This window comes from Podarcis bocagei, assembly GCF_964188305.1.
Source record: "Podarcis bocagei genome assembly, chromosome: 11".
Lineage (NCBI taxonomy): Eukaryota > Metazoa > Chordata > Lepidosauria > Squamata > Lacertidae > Podarcis > Podarcis bocagei.
The window spans coordinates 66,196,049-66,216,988 of NC_138136.1; the positions used below are offsets into that span (position 1 = coordinate 66,196,049).

General features: G+C 45.5%; 1 protein-coding gene across 2 annotated transcripts in view; it reads right to left on the bottom strand.

Annotated features, from left to right (window-relative positions):
* Positions 1–20,466, bottom strand: part of LOC308597542 (lysozyme C-3-like) — a 54,158-nt gene extending 33,692 nt beyond the window's left edge. The window contains exons 1-4 of one of the 2 annotated variants that reach the window (XM_081213374.1): positions 20,265–20,452; positions 19,819–19,980; positions 9,988–10,066; positions 8,313–8,649 (exon numbers count right to left, since the gene is read on the bottom strand). In XM_081213374.1, the coding sequence (XP_081069500.1) occupies positions 8,583–8,649; positions 9,988–10,066; positions 19,819–19,980; positions 20,265–20,400 (444 nt within the window). In that variant the 5' untranslated portion in view covers positions 20,401–20,452 and the 3' untranslated portion in view covers positions 8,313–8,582. Of the gene's footprint in view, positions 1–8,312; positions 8,650–9,987; positions 10,067–19,818; positions 19,981–20,264 lie in introns of those variants that run through there. The other variant, XM_081213375.1, reaches the window with a different exon arrangement.
* Between the last annotated feature and the right edge of the window lie 474 nt (positions 20,467–20,940).

Sequence of the window (20,940 nt, forward strand, 5' to 3'; positions counted from 1 at the left end):
GGAGAGGATTGCGCCCTGCAGCACTCCACACACCAAGGAGTGGTGCAACGACATCTCCCTCCCTAGTGCCACCCTCTGTCCCCGACCAGAGATAAAAGAGCACAGCCATTTATGGGCTATGCCCTGTATCCCCACATCAGCGGGGCAGTGGTCCAGAAGATCATGATCAACCATGTCAAAGGCTGCTGATAAATCTAAAAGAATCAGCAGTCCCGACCAGCCTTGATCCAGTTGTCTACGACCAGCCTCAATCCAGTTGTCTGTTAGGGCAACCAGAGCCATCTCGGTCTCGAAACCAGGATGGAACCCAGACTGAAATGAATATAAAGCCGATGTTTCCTCCAGAAACCTACCAAGCTGTTCAGCAACCGCTCTCTCAATTACCTTACCCAGTTATGGAAGATTTGAAACTGGGCGGTCCTTGGATAGGTCTGAAGGATCTAGTGAAGTTTTATTTAAGAGCGGACACACCACTGCTTCCTTCAGCTCCCCTTCAGCATCTATATAACATCTATGGGACTTCTGGGTGAAGATGGTGACAAGAAAAGCTCCCTGCCAAGTCAATTAGCTCAGCAGATGTTAATTGCAGCATACAGACAAGGAGCATATCTGTTGTCTGTAAAATCTTAGGGAACAGGCAGGGTGGGATTGAAAGCAGACCTGGCCATAGCATTAGGCAAAGGGATGCAGCTGTCTTAGATGGCTAATGTTGAGAAGTGGGCAAAACCAGTGAGGTTTTATTGAGCCAGAGTATATGCCAGGCAGCCTATTCTGCACCCTCTAAGGTAGGCTGCTGCACTCAGATGTGACAGAAGATGCGGCCCCCATCACCACTGTTTTATGTTTGCTTGTCTATTTGTTCGTTTGTTTAAAAAAATGGGAAAATCAATTAAAAAAAATTGGGGGGAAAAGACAACGCTGGCTGCTGAGCTGTTCCTCCCTCCCACCTGTCAAAGGGAGCCTCGAAGCTGATGTGGATCCCAATAGTGCCTGCCCTCCCCCTCCCTGTCAAAGGGGGCCACGCAGCTGGTCCTGATCTTGATCCCTCTTTCCCTTCACGCGGCTCCTCCTCACGCTTCCCTCCGTCTCCAGCAGCCGCCCCCTTCCCCAATTGAGAAAGCCACGATAAGCCCACCTCCCCTTTTCCAACAGCATCACACAGACCTCTCCCAGCTCCCTTGTGCCTCCCTCTGTCCCCCCATGTGCGCGCTGCTCAAAGTTGCATCACTGTGGAGACTGGCAGCAGCAGCTGCTGCTGCTGCATCTAAGGTTGCAGAGAAAGGCCCTGAGGTCGACCAGAAAAAAACCAAGGTTGACTGGGGGCTTGCGATCAACATGTTGTACGTGCCTGCTGTAGTCTACCACTAGGAGTTACACTTGGTGTATTCTGCTCTCCAGGGTTATTGCCGTTTTCAACTGCACTACATACTCCAGGGATAGCTAAATTGCCTCCAGATGTCCCTAGACTCCAGCTCCCATCACTCCTAGCTACCATGGGATTATGGAAGTTGTTTTTTAAAAAATAATTTTTATTAATTTTTCATTAATAACATACCAAATCTTGCCACATCATAGCACAAATAATAAAGCCAATTATACATTCCAAATTAAATAATTTAATGGGACTGCCCATGTTCTGGCTAGTAGGAGAAGGTATTTTATTCTTGTTCTTGAATTTTCCTCTGTTGTTTATTCCCAATATCATAGTTCTGATCTTAACCCTTTATCATCATGACAATCACTGGTATGCGACTTTCAATCATATTTAACAAATCCATATGTGTATTAGCATGCAAGAGGAATGTTATTCATTCTGTTTGACAATTGTTTTCGGCACTGTCCCCCCTCAGAGGGCCCCCTTAACTCTTAACTCCAAAACTCTGGGCTGGCTTCTAACTTTCCTTTGTTTAATAAAATTCAAAGCAGTCTTTCAAGTCTCTTTAACGAGCTGGGGTTTCCCAAATCCAAATAAAGGTCTTCCATAGAAGACAATGCCATCAGGTATATTCCAGTTAATAATTGTTTGGTTCCCCTAGAATCCAAGCTTGCTCCCCCCGGGCCCTAGGGGAAGCTTGCAAAGATCAAAGATTCACTTTCACTTTAATGTTGATCCATATATGACAAAAATCCATGCGAACAGATGCAGTTTTTTGTGTGAAATATTCCCGTTTTAGTCCTTTGGTTGTCTTCCACCGCCTTATGGAGGCTCCTTTCTTTTTCAGCAGCACCACAGTTTATGCCATTTTGTTGTCCCAAGCTGAAAGCACATCTTATCTTGTTTTTGTCAGTTAATAATAATAATAATAATAATTTATTATTTATACCCCGCCCATCTGGCTGGGTTTCCCCAGCCACTCTGGGCGGCTTCCAAAAGAATATTAAAATACTATGATACATCAAACATTAAAAGCTTCCCTAAACAGGGCTGCCTTCAGATGTCTTCTAAAAGTCTGGTGGTAGTTGTTCTCCTTGACATCTGGTGGGAGGGCGTTCCACAGGGAGGGCGCCACTACCGAGAAGGCCCTCTGCCTGGTTCCCTGTAACTTGGCTTCTCGCAGTGAGGGAACCGCCAGAAGGCCCTCGGTGCTGGACCTCAGTGTCCGGGTAGAACGATGGAGGTGGAGACGCTCCTTCAGGTATACTGGACCGAGGCCGTTTAGGGCTTTAAAGGTCAGCACCAACACTTTGAATTGTGCTCGGAAACGTACTGGGAGCCAATGTAGGTCTTTCAAGACCGGTGTTGTCAGGGGTTCAGGAGCAGAGGCAAGGGCAAGGGAGGAAACAGAGAGCGAGGGGGAGGAGGCAGAAGAAAAGATGAGTGATGACGACGACCCGAGATCTCCGAGTCTTTCCAGTGAATCAGAAGATTCACAGAAAGGAGCACCAGTGGTCAGGGCAAGGGGGGAGCCTAGGGGGACACCCCAGGAAGATAGAGCCAGAGGGGACTCAGAGGAGAGCAGTTGGAAATCGGGACCAGCGTCACCGCCAGAGAGCAGGGAAGAGGAAGGGCGCCAGGGATCAAGCGCTGGCAGCTCACAACAGGGGGGAGGGCACGAGTCAGGAGTGGCCACACCTCCATCGGGGAGCGAAGAAACGGTCAGACGGAAAGTGGAAGGTTGGGCGCGCGCGCCAAGTTCAAATGCACAGGAAAGTGACGCAGTAGGCAGCCAGGAAAGGGAGCCAGGTCCTAAAGCCCGGCGCAAGGAGACAGGGGGTTCCGGGGGGTCGGCGTCAGAAGAATCCCGGAAGGAAGAGACCCCGGGGGGCAGAGGGACCCAGAGGAGAACAGTCAGGCGGAAAAGGTGGAGCAGGGCTAGGATATTAAGTTGGTGCACAAGGGGCGGAGACTCAGACGGAGCTTCGCCGATCTAACCACTAGACGTAGAGTTGCACGCAGCAGCTTGAGAATGGAAACTGTAACTCAATAAAGACTTTTACTTAATGATCGCTGGCTAGCGTGATCCTCTGTGAGCTAGGATCTGGAAGCAGCTCTGACAGGTGTTATATGGTCTCGGCGGCCGTTCCCAGTCACCAGTCTGGCTGCTGCATTCTGGATTAGTTGTAGTTTCCGGGTCACCTTCAAAGGTAGCCCCATGTAGAGCGCATTGCAGTAGTCCAAGCGGGAGATAACCAGAGCATGCACCACTCTGGCGAGGCAGTCCGCAGGCAGATAGGGTCTCAGCCTACGTACCAGATGGAGCTGGTAAACAGCTGCCCTGGACACAGATTTGACCTGTGCCTCCATGGACAGCTGTGAGTCCAAAATGACTCCCAGGCTGCGCACCTGGTCCTGCAGGGGCACGGTTACCCCATTCAGGACCAGGGAATCCCCCACACCTGCCCGCCCCCTGTCCCCCAGAAACAGTACTTCTGTCTTGTCAGGATTCAATCTCAATCTGTTTGCCGCCATCCATCCTCCAACCGCCTCCAGACACTCACACAGGACTGTCACCGCCTTCACTGGTTCTGATTTGAAAGAAAGGTAGGTAGAGCTGGGTATCATCTGCATACTGATGAACACCCAGCCCAAACCCCCTGATGATCTCTCCCAGCGGCTGCATGTAGATGTTGAAAAGCATGGGGGAGAGGAAAGAACCCTGAGGCACCCCACAAGTGAGAGCCCAGGGGTCTGAACACTCATCCCCCACCACCAATTTCTGAACACGGCCCAGGAGGAAGGAGCGGAACCACTGTATGACAGTTCTAATTAGAGCCCTCCACAAGGGACCGTGCCATAAAATATCAAATTTAAAGCTCAAGTACAAAGACATGGGACTAGAAGGGCCCTGGACTCCTACTTACATGCCGTTTTAGGTTTCATGTCTGATGTGTCATTCCCTCTCTCTCATCCATCATGCCCCTGATCCCCATTGCCCAACCCTGCTTAAACCCAGCAGTACCCCTCAACTTAAGAGGAGAGACGTGTGTTGCTTGATATAGCTATCTTGACGTTTGAGTTTCCCCCTCAGCTGACAACTTCAGGAAGGCAGTTGCACCTGATGTAGGGAGAAAGGGCTCTTCCTCAGCACTGCAAACCCTATATCTGTTGACATACTGCTGGGTTTAAGCACAAAGTCCCATGTCTTTGTACTTGAGCTTTAAAAATGGGGAAGTTCTAACTTTGCAAACAGTTTTTGGAAATATTCCTTATTTCCCCAATTGCTCAGCTGAATCAAATCTTGTTCTCGTGGTATGGATTTGTTTAAGCAATGGTATCAGTTCCCCATTGCTGGTGGCCAGAAAATATACAGAACATTTCTTCTCTTTTTTTGGCCAGAGCTTAAGGGAACTTCCAGTAAAACACTTTAAAAACAACAACACAGTTTTGCCCCTTAGCTGGACAGAGAGCATGGAGAGAGAAAGAATCTCTATAGACCACAGCAAGTACCCTTCCCTGAACCCCAAGTCTGCGCTGATGCTGAACCAAGTACCCAGGTGGGCACAGTTGAGCGAGACCAACTCCACCCTGCTCATCCACCCAGGTCTCAGTGACACAGGCCAGATCAACATCCTCATCTATAATCAGATCATGGGTGAGGGAGATCTTATGTATTTCCTGTTTTAATATTATGATTTTATCCTGTGAAGCGCCCCGAGACCTGCTGGTATAGGGTGGTAAACCTTGTATTATTATTATTTAAATCTTATTCTGAGCTGCCCTGGCATTCAGCAATAGTCACTGACCTGAGGGCTGGCTGATAGGACCAGCACAATTCCCCAGGTTGGAGGAGGGGCTGGCACGTGTGCCCCTTACCTGGCCTGCCCCCCTCCATACCTCTCCCTACCCTAAACCACTGCGATTGAGGGGCCCTGCTCCTCTCCTCTCCTCTGAGGCACATCCCCCAAAGAGCCGTTATAAAACAGGTTGAAAACAGTTGAAAACAATTTAAAATTATTAAAACGCTAAAGGCCATTTAAAACACTCTAAGCAGTTGGGGGCCACAACAGCAACCAAAGCCAACAAAGCTCAGCCCAAGGCTCATCTGGCCCTCCTTTTTTTTGTAAAAAAAATTTTTTTATTCATTTTCCAATAAAGAGGGGGAAAAACATTCATATTAATAACAAATCAAGCCAAATCTTACCACATTCAAAAACAAAAAACAATACAGCCAAAAGATTGTTTTTGCTGGGGCTGGTTGTGTCCCCAAGTACCGTATTTTTCGCTCTATAGGACGCACTTTTCCCCCTCCAAAAATGAAGGGGAAATGTGTGTGCGTCCTATGGGGCGAATGCAGGCTTTCGCTGAAGCCTGGAGAGCGAGAGGGGTCTTTGTTACTTCACAATTTTCCAATCCTGATATTGACAATCTCCTCTCTCTATCAGTCAGTCGCTGGTATAACTCTCAATCTTGTTTTATTTAACCATTCCTTATTTCTATCATCATGCAGGGGCTTTTTCCACATTGTTCAGTCTTAATATTTTGAAGCACAGACTTCCTTCAGTGACCCCTCCTTTTTCTGCTGATTGTTGCTCTAATAGGCTCTGAGCTTCCATCCAAGGTTGAAATTAATTAACGACTTTGCACTGTCTTTGATCTTTCCAAACCAGCCGATATTTCAAATGTACTGTAGGGGAGTACTTGGCAATCAGTAAGTTACACAAAGATTGTTTTAGTTTCCGCATAAAAACCCACGCCAGCTCTCCGGGGCCCTCGGACAGCTGGCAGGCATCCAGAGTTTACCATCACTCTCTTTTCAAACTGTATGTCATAATATTCCATGCAAGCAAATGCATCCTCTGTAAAGTACACCCCTTTTGTAATTCCAATTAAAAAAATCTCCCGAGCTGACCTGATCATATCTGATCTTACTCTGCCAGTTTTGATCAGGGGTCTCTGCTGAGGACTGTGATGATGCCAATACGTCCAACTATTTTACGCCTCCTGCGATCCTTTGGGTAATTAATTCTTTCTTGGTGAGGTTCACTAAATCATGAAATAGCAGATATAACGAATACAAAAACACAGTAGCCTCTCACCTCATTCATCAAGACAAGATAGGAGTCTTTTTGAAGTCCAAAACTTGGCTTCCAGCGACTGTGTAGTTTAGCAGATTTTTCTTTTAACTCTTTCTGTCCAGAACACGCCTGTTTGTTTCTTTTTTTGCCAAATCTTTTTAATTTTAGGAGACAGGGGCTTCCGGCTGACGAGACTGACTTTGGGGAGTTGCCGAATTTGTGCCTTGGACATCTTCCAGCTTCCAGCGATGAAATATGGCAGCCTCCGAAGAGATCGAACAGCCAGTTATGCCAGTAATTCATGCGGGCTTCAATTTCCCCGATATCAGTTGGGACTCAAACCTGGATGAGCAATTGAGAGGATGCTCATCCAATTTGCAGCTGACACCAAACTGGGAGAGGGAGCTAATGCTGCAGAATAAAGACTCAGAATTCAAAATGACCATAACAGATTGAAGAATTTGGCACAAGCTAACAAAATGAATTTCAATAGGGACAAATGTCAGTTTCTGCACTTAGGCAGGAAGAACCAGATGCACAAATATAGGATGGGGAACACCTGGCTTACTTGCAGTACATGTGAAAAGGATCTAAGGGTTTTGGTGGACCACAAGTTTAACGAGTCAACAGTGCGATGCAGCAGCAAAAAAAGCTAATGCTCCAGGAAGAACAATTCCTCCATTAGTGAAATAGATGTTGGTACAGCAATAAAAAATTTCCCCTCTTCCCAATTCTGTTCATGAGGGTAGGGGAAACCCCAAAATCTGTTTCTAATGGGCATGGGGGTGAGTTTGCACAAGCTTATATCCCCATACTGACAGCATTACTTGGTACTGGACCAAGTACAGCCCATTTTCGACTCCCCCTGTGGTTCTTTCTGCTTCCCCTTGCCATCATTCCGCTGCACTCATATTTCCAGACTGCTTGCCCATGTGCTCCCCTTGTCATGGATTGGGCTGAAGAACGTGCACACAGTAGTAGTTTGCATGCAGAGCTCCTCCTGCTGGCCAGGGATATTCCTACCTGCACATGGCAATGCCCACCTTGCCCCCAAACCCATCCAAGGAGTACAGAAACATTTCTTGCTCATCACTCCTTTGTGGATAATTTTTGTTTTGTTTTGAAGTTGCTACACAGAAATGTGACAGAAATTTTGACCAAACTGTGGGAGGCAGTGGAAGACAGAAGTGCCTGGCGTGCTCTGGTCCATGGGGTCACGAAGAGTCGGACACGACTAAACGACTAAACAACAAACAACAACACAGAAATTTGGTGGTTGCGAGTCCCTCTCTCTGTGAGCCTCAGCTTCCCTTAGGTCTCAACCTGTGTAAGTAAAACCTTTGCCTCACAGAAGAGTTGACCACAAAGACACCAAGCAAAATGCCTGGAAAACTTCATAATAATAGGATGTACCAGAAGTTATAAGCAGGAGAAAGTCAATTAGGAAGTAATGGGAATATTATAGGGTGTGTTCCGATTTTAAATTGACTGCAAACATGGGGCCCATTTTCCAATCTATCTGACATTTGTAAGTCACCCCAGAAATCTGTCACTATCTGTATAAGGTCATGAGTTTAGACAAGAGCTGGGAGCTGAGTGGTGGGAGAGATGGCAAGGAAGCATGAAGGTAGACTGTGGGAGATTATGATGTGTATGTGTGTGGCAGTGCGTTGCTGCTGTCGCAACAAGATCACATGTGCGAGAAGTGATTTTTCGGGTGGGTGGGTGCCCATACAGCTCCTTGCCAGGGTGCAAGGGGCCTTGATACGCCTCTGCACCTCCCTGCCAATTATGATGAGACAATGATGCTTAACCTAATTCTGTTATTTCTATTTACCAATCAAGCAAGAAAAGAGTTTTGTTTATGTTCAGTTTATTGAAGATTTTCAAGCAGAGAAGCTCTCAATCCAAAGCAAGATGACTCACCACCCCAGACACACTTAAAAATAGTAATCACTTCCCCTCATCTAGAAAGAGGGCCATTTCCCTCCACCATGGGGTGGGGCACAACATGCCAATGCTAGCCCAGAAAGAAGCAGCTGGATCTTGATTATATGGCAGTAGGTAGATGTTTCATCAAAGGGGATCTCAAGAGAAATGCTGGAATTCATTCAGGACCATGGAACTCAGAGATTGCAATCTTTTGTCCACCCTGAGAGATCTTGTCCTTTGCAATGATTCCTCCAAGCAACCCTAAAAGTCAGAATAAGAGCAAAAAATGAAGCAAGGGAAGCCACATGACTGTTGCTTGGATAACTAACTACAAGTGAGGTGGATCTTCTTTAAAAGCTCCACAACATTTCCAAGTGAGGCATTTGTGTCAGCTGCAGGGTCATTCTTCTGTTCATGTTGATGATCAGTTTAAGCGGTCAACAGGAAGTCTACCTATTAACAGCCCATGGTGCCCTTCTAGCAAAATTTTGCTTCCCATCCCATCCCATCCCATCCCATCCCATCCCATCCCATCCCATCCCATCCCATCCCATGGAACTTTACTGCTCAGTCATGGATACAGCTGTCAAGCTGCTAAACTGCCCCATCCTTGAGTCTGAGCAACTGAATCTGTATCCACCTCCCATGTGCCGGTTCATGACTAGGGGCTTCCAGATTTCACGGTCCTGCCACTGAGGACTTCTTGGATCATTCTTTGTCTAGCTCCTCCCCTTTGACCCTACCGCCTTGGGGGACCCTGCTGGGAGTACGAGACTCCCGATTGCCTCGCTCCCAAGGGTCATAGGAATGTGCAAGCCCATACACCGCGACAAGGTGATGATCCAGTGAGTGAGAAGCACATTCAGAGGCACATTGTGCCTAACAATGGAGGTGGAACAGAGTCATTGTGGCTGCTAAGCATTGATAGCCTTCTGTGAAAGACCTCCAAGCAAACTTGGGAAGTGAACCATTTGCCCCAGGACTTCGCTCCAGCCCATGACAGAACTCAGACTGTCTCCTCCTTTCCTGCATTCCAATTTATTTATTACTACATTTATACCCCACCTTTTCTCCAAGGAGCTCAAGGTGGCATACATGGTTCTTCCCCTTAGAAAAACACTGTAGGCTGGGTTGTGAGACAGTGACTGACTCAATGTCAACCTGTGAACTTCCTGGCTGAGTCAGGATTTGATCTCTGGTTTCCCAGGTCCTCTCTTACCACTACTTCACATTGGCTCAGTTGCCAAATCATGTCCTTATATCCCCACCAAGACAGCTACCAAGTGTTTGCTGCACACAGTGGTGGCTGGCTTTGTGATGCGGGTGGGGCTGCGGTCTTTTCCTGGCTTCCCAGCACTGTCTGATGCTGCCAGTTACTCAGAGGAAGTGGAGAAGGGCAGCAGGGTCCCAGAGCAGTGAGGGCACTACTGGCTGTACATTTAAGGAAGCATCTTTAGCCCTTGTCAGTGCCTATTGGGGAAGGATCTTTAGCTGCCAGCTATACAACAGTCAAGTGAAACCACCTTCCTCTACATAGTTATGTGAACTGAAAACTTGGCAGGTATTGAATGTTCCAAGCACTGAGATATTAGCACTTACCAGGCGTTCATCCCTTGAGGGTCACGGACAATCCTCTTGACACAGTTAATATCATTTGTGATGTCATCATTTAAGAACGCTGGCAAAGATTTGTCAGAAAGCAAAGGAGGTTACTGGGGATTCCTAAAATGCAAACCCCAGAATACAAACACCCCCAAGGCTGCAGGGGCTGCCTCTGAACTGTGGAAAACCTTTTCCTAGAGGTCCATCCAACTTTTGGGGAACACTTTGTAGCAGGAACCCCCCCACCCCAATCATTCTGTTTGCACAAACTTCACACACACTCACACTCACACACTACATACGCCACATTTCTGTTATAAATTCATAGAAAATCAACCATACATCGGATTTGCACTGTTCCATTTTTATTTTAATATCAAAGGAGGGTGGCTTGGTTTCTGGTCAGCCATAATCTCTTCAGCATCCCAGCACATCCACAGGAGCCCTGCCCAGTTGCTATGTCAACCCTGATAATCCCAGACAGAAGACAATCAAAATCACAAAGAACAGTGGATTCACCACAGGCTGAAACAAAGGACAATGATCAGATCTTCCCTCTGGGGGCAGGAAACTGCAAACTCCCCATTGTCACCTGGAAAGTACTCATGGGGAGGGGGAAAGGAGGAACCAGCCAGGTGACTGGACACTCAGGTTACCACCACAACTCCTCCCTCAACCCCTCCTTTCTGTAATGTATGCATGATGTCAACCCCTTCTGTAATGTATGCATGATGTTTCTGGGGGTGGGCTTGACCTGGAGGAGGGGAATTTCAAAAGTTTTTATAAGGTCTTGCAGGCCATTGTTCTGGGTCTTTTCCTCTCTCTTGCAAGGGAAGGGAATACCCTGTTGCAACAGTTCAATAAAGGCCAAGCCTACAGGCTGCTGTTTTGCTCCAAGTTATCCTGGTTGGTGTCTTTACTTTTTGTCCAAGAGAGCCCTCAGATTTTTCCGTTAACAGTTGGCGACCCAGACTCAGGGACACTTGGTTCTCCTGTAAAGGTGAGAGGGGAGATAGAAGGGATCGGGCGCCACTGGGCAACCTTAGCCCAGGGATCCTTCTTCCTCTCCCTGCCTCCTCTTTGCGGGCGGTAATCAATCGTCACCAAAAGCTCAACCAGGGGAGCAAAGGCGAGGTCAAGCCGGCTAAGGGAAAAGGATCCCGGGATCTGCGGGGGGACATCTTCGAACGTGAGTATGGTTTGAAGTAAATACATTGGGAGGGGGGTGGAAAAGTAACGTCCCCACGACAGCCAGACTTTCCTTCTTTCATTTCTGACGTTACCCTTCGGAGTCGGCCGGGTACGTTCTCTCTCTCTCCTTTTCTCCCCCGATTCTCCCCCTCGGAGGGTGGCCAGGGAAATCGCGGAACTTTTCTGTCTGACGTTATCTCTCGGGGTCGTCTAGGAACGTCAAATCCTTTCCCTTTCTCTCCCCCAATTCCTTACGCGGAATGTGGCCAGGGAAATTGTGGTACTATTACTGTTTTCCGATGTTCCCCCTCAGGGTCGTCCAGGAACGTCTTAATCTCTCTCTCCTTTTCTCCCCCGTTTTCCGTCTTGGAATTGAGTCCGGGAAAGCGTGGCTCTTTTACTGTTTCTCTGACGTCTTCCCTCGGAGACGTCCCTACAATTTGTTTTCTCGGACCCTGATCTGGCACTGCACTGCACAGGCGTCCAGTAGGGAGCCCGAACTTAGTCCAAAAGGCTAGGCAGGAGGCTGTTGTGGAGGGTAGAAGGGGAGGTAGAAGTTTTCGGGCCAGGTGTCCCGAGGTAGAAGTTTTCGGGCCAGGTGTCCCGAGGTAGAAGTTTTCGGGCCAGGTGTCCCGAGGTAGAAGTTTTCGGGCCAGGTGTCCCGAGGTAGAAGTTTTTGGGCCAGGTGTCCCGAGGTAGAAGTTTTCGGGCCAGGTGTCCCGAGGTAGAAGTTTTCGGGCCAGGTGTCCCGTGGATGAAGTTTGAGTTCATGTATAAGATTTCTTGAAATGAGTTTGTAGCTTGAAGATAAGTAGGAATTGTGTTAGTCAATGGTACTTTGAGTACTGAAAGGATATTTTTTTCTGTCCCCCCCTTTCTTTCCCATTGCCTTTCCTCCCTTGTGTGTGTGTTTCCACTCTTTCTGTCTTTAGCGTACTTCGTTAACGAAAAAAACCCCCCAATAATAACATATGAGAGAATGGGAGCTCACTAAACACCCTAGCTGGACTCCTCCTGGCAACAAAGCTTCCATGAAGCCTTTTGCCCCAGAGAGGACTCTAATATGCCCCTCCAGCTTGTCATCTCCAATTAGAGAAAAAATAGAAATAAAATAAAGGGGCAAAAATGGTCTTTCCAAGTACAAAGTACGAGACCGTTGTAACTTTAGTGGGTGGCTTAGGCCCACCACCTAGAACCCAGGGCACAGTGGCCACCTCAGGGATCCTTCAACAAAATCAGGGTGTGAACTCTTAGGGAGAGCTGAACACATCAAATTTGTGTTGTTAAACTATAATCTAAAGCTAGAACATGAAACTGTAAACTTAATGGTGCTCAGAGGCAAAAAAAAAAAAAATGAATAAGAGATGTATTCAAAGATTTAGAAATATTTCAAGGGTTTGTATTTACATTGGCCTTGGCATCCACAGACTGTTCTTAAATGCACATAGTTTTAAATTGCAAGCTTGCTTCAAAATTTTAAATCTAAGGAAGCCATGTTGCGCCTTATCGATCTTAAACAAAACAAAATGGAGAATGGAGTGTGCAAATGTTTGTTATTTGAGAGAGGCTCTAAAAGAGAGTTTCCCTCCCAAGTGGTGAAATCCTGTACACGTGCTACTTGTGTTCTGAAAGGGGGATTACCCCACCTCTTTCTTCTAGTTTTAAGTGAGGAGGGTGATTTTAAGTCTAATGGTAAATGATGTTTTATTGTAACTTTGAGTTTGCTCCAGTCTATTTTGGAAGGAGAAGTTAACCTAATGTTTCTGCTGCAAAAGCCTAGTTGAGCACAACTGCTCTCTCAAGCTAAAATGCAGTGTATGTATTTCATTAAGCGTATGCCTATAAAAGTATGGTGTTCATTCTAAGAAAAAATATTTGAGTCCAGTTTTAACTTTGATTTGGTTGGACAGAAGAGTTATTGTAAGGCTCCTGATATCAGTCTCTATAAGACTTCATGGCCTCTTTTGTTAGAAAATGCCCCCCCTCCCCCTTGTTTCACTCTGCCTCTTTCAGTTGTTTTCTCCCTTCTTACTTCTGTGCCAGGTAAATTTACTCCCGAGTAAGCTTCCTTTAAAGGAAACTGCAAAGAGGGGAGGGGGCAACACTTGTGTATTCCCTAAAAAAAAAATCAAATCTATGGCTGTTTTAACTATGCTTTATAAGAGATCCTCTCCCTATCTTAGGAAAAATGTTCACTTCAGTCTTTAAAGATAATTTAATTTATCTAGGAACTTTCACTCTTTAGTCTAAGGAAGTAAAAACTCTCACTCAAACTAGCTTCAAGATCTGCTAAAAGGGTTGGGTACTTTTATTTTCCTCTTCCTTAGTACATGATAGGCGCATGGTTTGTGATAGGCGCATGGCTTGTGATCTCTTCCCCAGTTTTGTCTGTGTACATAAGTATGTGTGTGTTTCTAGTAGTACAAATCTTGCTATGAACCCTGTATTTTAGGGTTGGACTAGATGACCCCAGGGTCCCTTTCAACTCTCCCAATTTGTGGCTGTGTGGAAGACCATGTGTCTGCAAGCATTGGAGGGTAATTCTTAAATTCTGGTGTGGTAATGGAGTTGAAATTCAGCCTAGCTTTGCTTTTTAGTTTTAAAAGGTGCGAGATGAAGCCATGATGTTTTGAAGCACAACTGGTAACATCAAGCATTTGGGTGATTACAGTGTTTATCATTTTGTCTACTATTTAAAAATCAGACCTCAAAGTCAGCTCAATACATAGACGCCTTGACCATCCATCCTGTAAATAAAGGGCAGTAGAATTTGTCTGCAAATGGTAAGGCTGAAATGGCTGAGAATGTTAAAAAAAAAAAAAAATCCTATGAATTCTAACTCTGGCCATTTTTACTCATAAATAAGAGAGCGGTTGATTGTTCCGCGAATGGCCAGAAGGATATTAGCCCTTTCCTGTACATAAAGGAAGCAGTCTCTTGCTTGGGCTGAAATTGCTAGTTTTGGTGAATACTTAAATTGCTGAGTTCCTCTTTTTCGTTTAAAATCAAACCCTGTTTTCAAAATCTACTCCTTGCCCTTCCCTTCCCTTATTCAAATGGTAATTTAGCCAAAGGATGCAACATTTTCAATAGTATAAAAGGTTTGCTGAGACATGAACTCTGCACATGCACAGAGGCTAGATCAGCTAAAGAAGAGAGAGAGAGGAAGGGGGGAACTGTAAGGGGGGAGAGGAGGTTTCTTCCAAATGTAAAAGAAAACTCGGAACCATTGAGGAACCATTGAGGGAAATCACCCTTAATCTGTCTTTGCTCCAGGGGCTATTTAAGACAAAAGGCTAAAAACAAAAAACAAAACAAAACAAACAAAAAAAAAAAACTAGCCCATCAAAAAGTCAAGAGCTTTCCAGGTTCCAAATCTTAACATGCCAAATTCTTTTCACAGGTAAATATCAAAGCATTCCCCCCCCCTCAATGGGAATTTTAGGAACAGCATTTCCTGACAGGCTTCTCACATGAAATAATTTTCCCTTTTAACAGGATATGTGAACCCCGATAACAAAGTGTTTGTCCCTTTTTCCTCCCACAGCAACTTTCTTTCTGTTCTGTGAAACAAGTCTGAATCCCTGCTACAGTTTGACTTCCATCTCTTTGTGGCTTTGACACTTTTTTTTTAAAGTTACAAATAATCTGTTTTCATTTATTTAATCTGTCTCTCCATGATGTCTATGAAGTTAATCGAAGCACAACCAAACATTGTTTGTGGAATGGTATTTGTTTACCTTTTTGCCTGAGCATTTCTTATTAATTCTGTCATCTTGGCTAGTGCAAGTTACTTGCACAACTTTAAATTGCCATTCATTTTTTCCTTGGTATTAAGTCATTTTCCAGTATTGTCCAATAGCCGATGTTGTCACTTCAAGAAACACTCTTTTATTTTCATTGTTACTTCAGATTTCTTAAAATTGTGTGTCTTAGCATTTGTTTATTTTTCGTTCCTCATAAGTCATTGTGTGTGTTTCATTATTATTTTAACCTTGTATTTTTTACAGTTCTCTTTCTCTCCAAAGTGAAGGAAAGCAAACGAACTTGGCAGATAATAACAGTAATTATGTGGAAATGTGATAATAATATTGAAATGAATAAAATGTTTAATGTGCTAAGATTGTTATTATTTGCAGCTTCCCATGGAAACTGGAGGACATCCCTTTTGCCTTTTACCCCTTCCTTGTCTAACTGTGTTTAAGTCCCCAAAACCCTGCCCCCTTACAGGATATCACGTCTACAGATGTGCAATGATGAAAGGCAGCAACAACCCCTCAACTCATCACAAGACCTGCAACGCCAGAGTTTTCAAAGTGCCCACAGCTATCTCTTTCAAAGGATATAGACTGATGGGGAGTGGGCCTGACAAAGGGGGGTGGAGTTGACTTGCAAGGACATCTTTTCACTTGAACCTCAAGCCTCTGTGCTCCAGGATTCAAAAGATACATGCGTAAAAGATCACAATTGTGTCAAGATATGCAACTGATATTTAATTAGTTTGTTTTGTATTAAGCGTTATTATGTAGGAATGTTGAAATGTGTCTGACAGTGTGTTATTTCCACAAGGGGGGTATTTTTGTGTGTAATTTTTATGTTTAATGTCTTATTGCTTGCACACCAATTCTCATGCATTTTATACTTTCTGATAGCTCACACTATTGTGTAGTCCAATGTTTAGATAACCACATTTCATTGTCCCACCTGGCACTCTGCCAACTTTCCCTATCCATTTTAAAATGTGCTAAAACTTGCTTTACCAAGGAGAAGCTTATAAGATACATGAAGGTGCACATGCTTTGGTTTAGCAGGAATGATCCCTTATAGAGTTAAATTGACTTATTTGGACAAAGTGCCCTTTTAAGAACGGTTTTCCTTTACAGACTGGTTTGAAAGGTTGAGAACCATGGGCACATAAATTCAAATTGGACTCAGTTTGAATTGGGCAAGTGTATCCAGGCTGCAATTAGCTCTTTGATCCTTAAAGTGCAAGTGAGCAACTCCCATGACTGCGAGACCAGAGCCTGTAATAATAATAAGAAATCCCATGGATTTTGGCCAAGGCAAAGACATTTCTCTCAGGACGTGTCTGAAACCTGTGCCAGCTGTGGTGGGTACCAGGCTACATGATAAATATGAAAGCCCTAAGTGGATTCACCAGGGATTGCCACTACTGCGACACCATGCCGATGTGAGACCGCAGAAGAGCTACCTTGACACCTGAGAACACACAAATGGCGGGGGGGAAGCAAACTGCACTTTTCAGTCATTAGTGGACCTTCCTGCCTAAATGTAAAGCATAGATCACTATTGAGAAAATATTTCTTCCAAGGTGCTAGAATACCACAAGTAACTGAGCAGTGCACTGTTACACCATTATATTTCCATGCAAATATCCTTAAAGTAGCATGATATCCAAGTCCCTTTCAGGTTCACATGGACACACACATCTGGGACGGAGAATACCAGGTTATTATTTACCACCTTAAATTGTGCGGAGAAAAGGATTGCAAAGTAGCCACCTTTGCAATCTTATCTCCGAAGGGGGGAACTGTAGCAGGAACCCCCCCACCCCAATCATTCTGTTTGCACAAACTTCACACACACTCACACTCACACACTACATACGCCACATTTCTGTTATAAATTCATAGAAAATCAACCATACATCGGATTTGCACTGTTCCATTTTTATTTTAATATCAAAGGAGGGTGGCTTGGTTTCTGGTCAGCCATAATCTCTTCAGCATCCCAGCACATCCACAGGAGCCCTGCCCAGTTGCTATGTCAACCCTGATAATCCCAGACAGAAGACAATCAAAATCACAAAGAACAGTGGATTCACCACAGGCTGAAACAAAGGACAATGATCAGATCTTCCCTCTGGGGGCAGGAAACTGCAAACTCCCCATTGTCACCTGGAAAGTACTCATGGGGAGGGGGAAAGGAGGAACCAGCCAGGTGACTGGACACTCAGGTTACCACCACAACTCCTCCCTCAACCCCTCCTTTCTGTAATGTATGCATGATGTCAACCCCTTCTGTAATGTATGCATGATGTTTCTGGGGGTGGGCTTGACCTGGAGGAGGGGAATTTCAAAAGTTTTTATAAGGTCTTGCAGGCCATTGTTCTGGGTCTTTTCCTCTCTCTTGCAAGGGAAGGGAATACCCTGTTGCAACAGTTCAATAAAGGCCAAGCCTACAGGCTGCTGTTTTGCTCCAAGTTATCCTGGTTGGTGTCTTTACTTTTTGTCCAAGAGAGCCCTCAGATTTTTCCGTTAACAACTTAAAGCATTTCCCCCTTGAGCTGGCATTCAAACATTATAGCACCAAGCGGGGGATCCCTTCTAGTCAGCTGCATTCTAGCCAGAGAAAGAAATCAGTTCTTTAAAAATGGCCCATCTCATCCTTCATCCAGACAAGCAAGGTCACAGCTCCAGGACACATTGCAACCCGGTAAAAGCAGGAGGATACAGAGCAGAGGCAGTGGGGCAGAGCATGGCCTAGTGAGAGCTCATGGCCTAGGGCATTGTTTCCCAGTCTGTGGGTCACAGCCTGCAAGTGGGCAGGCAAACCAGTTGAAGTGGGTCGATTGCTTCAGTGCTCCCCCCCACCCCCCACCCCGTTGGAATACTTTGGTAAGGAGTGCTAGGTCCTTTGTTTGCACAGCTGCCTGCCTCCAGATTACTTGAAATGAAAGGTTGGGAAAGGAAGGAAGGATCTGTGGGGTTATACCTGTGTGCTCCGGCTGCTGCTGCCTGCCAGCAAGCAGTGAGTGTCTTGTTTGTCCCATGGTAAGTAAGGCTGAATGGAATGGAGGAGGGTGAGGAGGAACAGCAGGGATTCAGGATTCTGCTATCCACCAACCTTGTGCTGAGGATGTTTTGTTTAAAAGGGGTGGAAAAGTAAAGGAGAGGCTGAGGTCAGAGTCAGGGGAATGTTGCTGCCCACTAGGCGGCACTGTTGGCAGATGGTTCTTTTAGCCCTATGAAGATGCTTTTTAGAGCTGGGATGTTAGTGCTCAAGTAATGTGTGTGTGACTGCGAGAGAGATGTGCAAGTTGTGTGAGGAAGGTGGGAGAGATGTATTTGTGATGTGTGTGTGATGGAAGAAGGGAGGGACAGATTTACATGTTGTTTCGTGCAAGTGAGAAAAAGGGGTTACATGTATGTGTGCTCAGAACGGAAGATATGTATCTGAGTAAAGAGGGAGAGCAGTGGGGGGGGGGCTGAGGTGTAGGAGCCAGGGGGAGTTGTAGGAGCCAGGGGAAGCCAGGGGGGCCATCGCCCCGGCACACATTTTTGAGGAAGTGCAATCAGGTATCCCCACGACAGGTACTGAGCCCTGGCAGCTGAGGCACATCGGCAGGCAGGCTGGTCTGGTGAGCAGGTGGATGGAGGCAGCAGTCGAAGAGCCTGTTGGAGGCGGGCTCCATCCACCCTCTGTGGGGGCTGTGCATGCCACCCCTGGTGCCCGCCCCAACTGCCCAGTCCACCAAGGGAGGGGGGGCAGCAACCCACACTACGCTGCTGGTGAGGGCAGAGGGATGGACACATGCACATGTGGTGCATGAGAGACAGAGGAAGACAAGAACCTGAGCAGAGAGAGAGAGGCATATCTGAGTGAATGTATATCTGTGCAGTATAAGGTGGAGCGAGAGACACAAAACTTGCATGTATGCCTGTGGTCTGTATGTGTGAGGGCATGTGTGTGCTCTGTGTGTACGCAATAGTGTCGTGCGGCTACCTTGTATAGATTTTCCTGGTACAAGGAGTGCTCCCTGGTGTTATTGGACAACAGCAGTATCAGTGTGTACGTTTGCATGTAAAAACAATATTAAGTGACACAGTCAGGACAAACAGGGCACAGCTGGCTTTCCATGATAAACATGAAGTTTGCGGGGAGGGAAGCAGCAACGACTGTACTGTACTCTCTGCAATTTTCCCTATGCTCACCCCAATGGCTTTAACTCTTAACAAATAAATGGAACCTATACTATGTGAAACATTTTGAATTTCATTATGTAGTTCCAATTTTTATTATTAACTGTGTCATTAAAAGTTCATCACAAATTCAACAAAGAAGGGGGCACAGGAAGAGAGAAGTGTTGGAAACACATTTTTAAGTTTATTAAGATATTAGTACCAGCATTTCTGGAAGTCCAAAATTCATTTGACAATAAATCTGTAGTCACCATGTCTTGCAAATTTGGATTTGTGCGTCACCATACCAAAAACATTGTGGACCACTGACTAAGGACAGTCCTGAGAGCTGGACAGATACACCTGGGGGTGAAGGTATGGAGGTTGTGGAATTCTTTTTTTAAAAAGTCTTCATGTAAATTCAGCAGTTTTTTAGTGTGAAATTCTCCTGAATGACAGATTTGTATGCAATTTTTTGTAATCTAATGTACTTTCGTATGCAATTTTTGTAAATATATCTATTTATAGGTATACTGTGCCCAATGCAGTTGGCTTGAGAAGGGCATTGCAAGATTAGAAGTGTGAGTTTTGAAGAATGTGCTGTGTCTTTTTCCGTGTATTATTTCAGAAAGTGCAAATTAGGTAGATTCACCTTCAAATGTGAACTGAATTAAAGAAGTGTAAGCTAGCATTCCCTGAAGATCAAGTTGCTTACCATTGCAGGAGCTTCTACACCCATTGGCTGTTGGACGATGTCCATTGTCGCACCACCAGCGGCTGTTTATCTGAAAGATTCCATAGTCACGGCTGCCGTCGGAGTTTGGTGGCCCCACGGCTCTGGTGTTAAATCTGCTTTCATGATAAGCGGCACAGAGCCCTGGAACAAAGTGAACAAGAAAAGGACTGCAATTTGGGTATACGCTCGGTGTGCAATCTTTTTTGTCAAAGCTTAGAAATAGAATATTTTAAAAACATTCTTTCAATGTTCACTATGGAAGCTGCCTGTAATGTCTACTCCCCCCCCCCCATGGTCTTAAATAGAAATTTGCATAAACTACGAATGAAAGTTGGGACATTTTGATGGGCAGCAAGGTGTGTGAACCTTTTCCTGAAAAAAACACCAGAAATAGCAAAGATGAGGGAAACGAAGAGCAAACTCACAGTTGGCCAGGCTGACGCCACGATATCCACCCAACCCACCCCATTTCAGTTGCGCAGCCAGTTCACATCTCCCAAACACTTTGGCTTCATTTCCTGCAAGGAGGAGGCAGAAGAGGGTGAAGGCCAGAACCTTCATCTCTGCGGCTCCCTGGCGAGTGAAGCTTGGATTCCCTGGGATCCCCAGTGGCTTTTGTAGACCACTGTTTTGGGCGGAGTCCAGATGGTGAGCAGAACACTGACGGGGGGAGGGGAATAAGTATTGATAGGAACCCCGCCCCCTGCAAAAAAACAGACACATGCTGCAATTCTGGTTTGATATATGATAACAGTGTGCAACTTAGGAAATATTTCAACATTCACTTAACATTTTCAACGGAAGAGATTAAAGCAGGCAGCATGCTTAAAGATTTAGCATCTGTGTAATATTAAATAATAACCTAATAGGAAAAAAAGCAATATATTTGTCAAGAGAGGCTTGTGGCATCTTAAAGATTAATAAATGAATAGTTTATTATTGTTATTGTTATATTCTATTTATACACCACCCTTTATCAAAAGATAACTCTGGTGCTGGGAGGTCAGGTTCATAGCAGTACTGCTCCTCAGCAGTCACTTCTGCCAAATGGCAAGGAAAACATTTGCTGAGAAACAAAATATGTAGCAGTGGAGGAAAAGA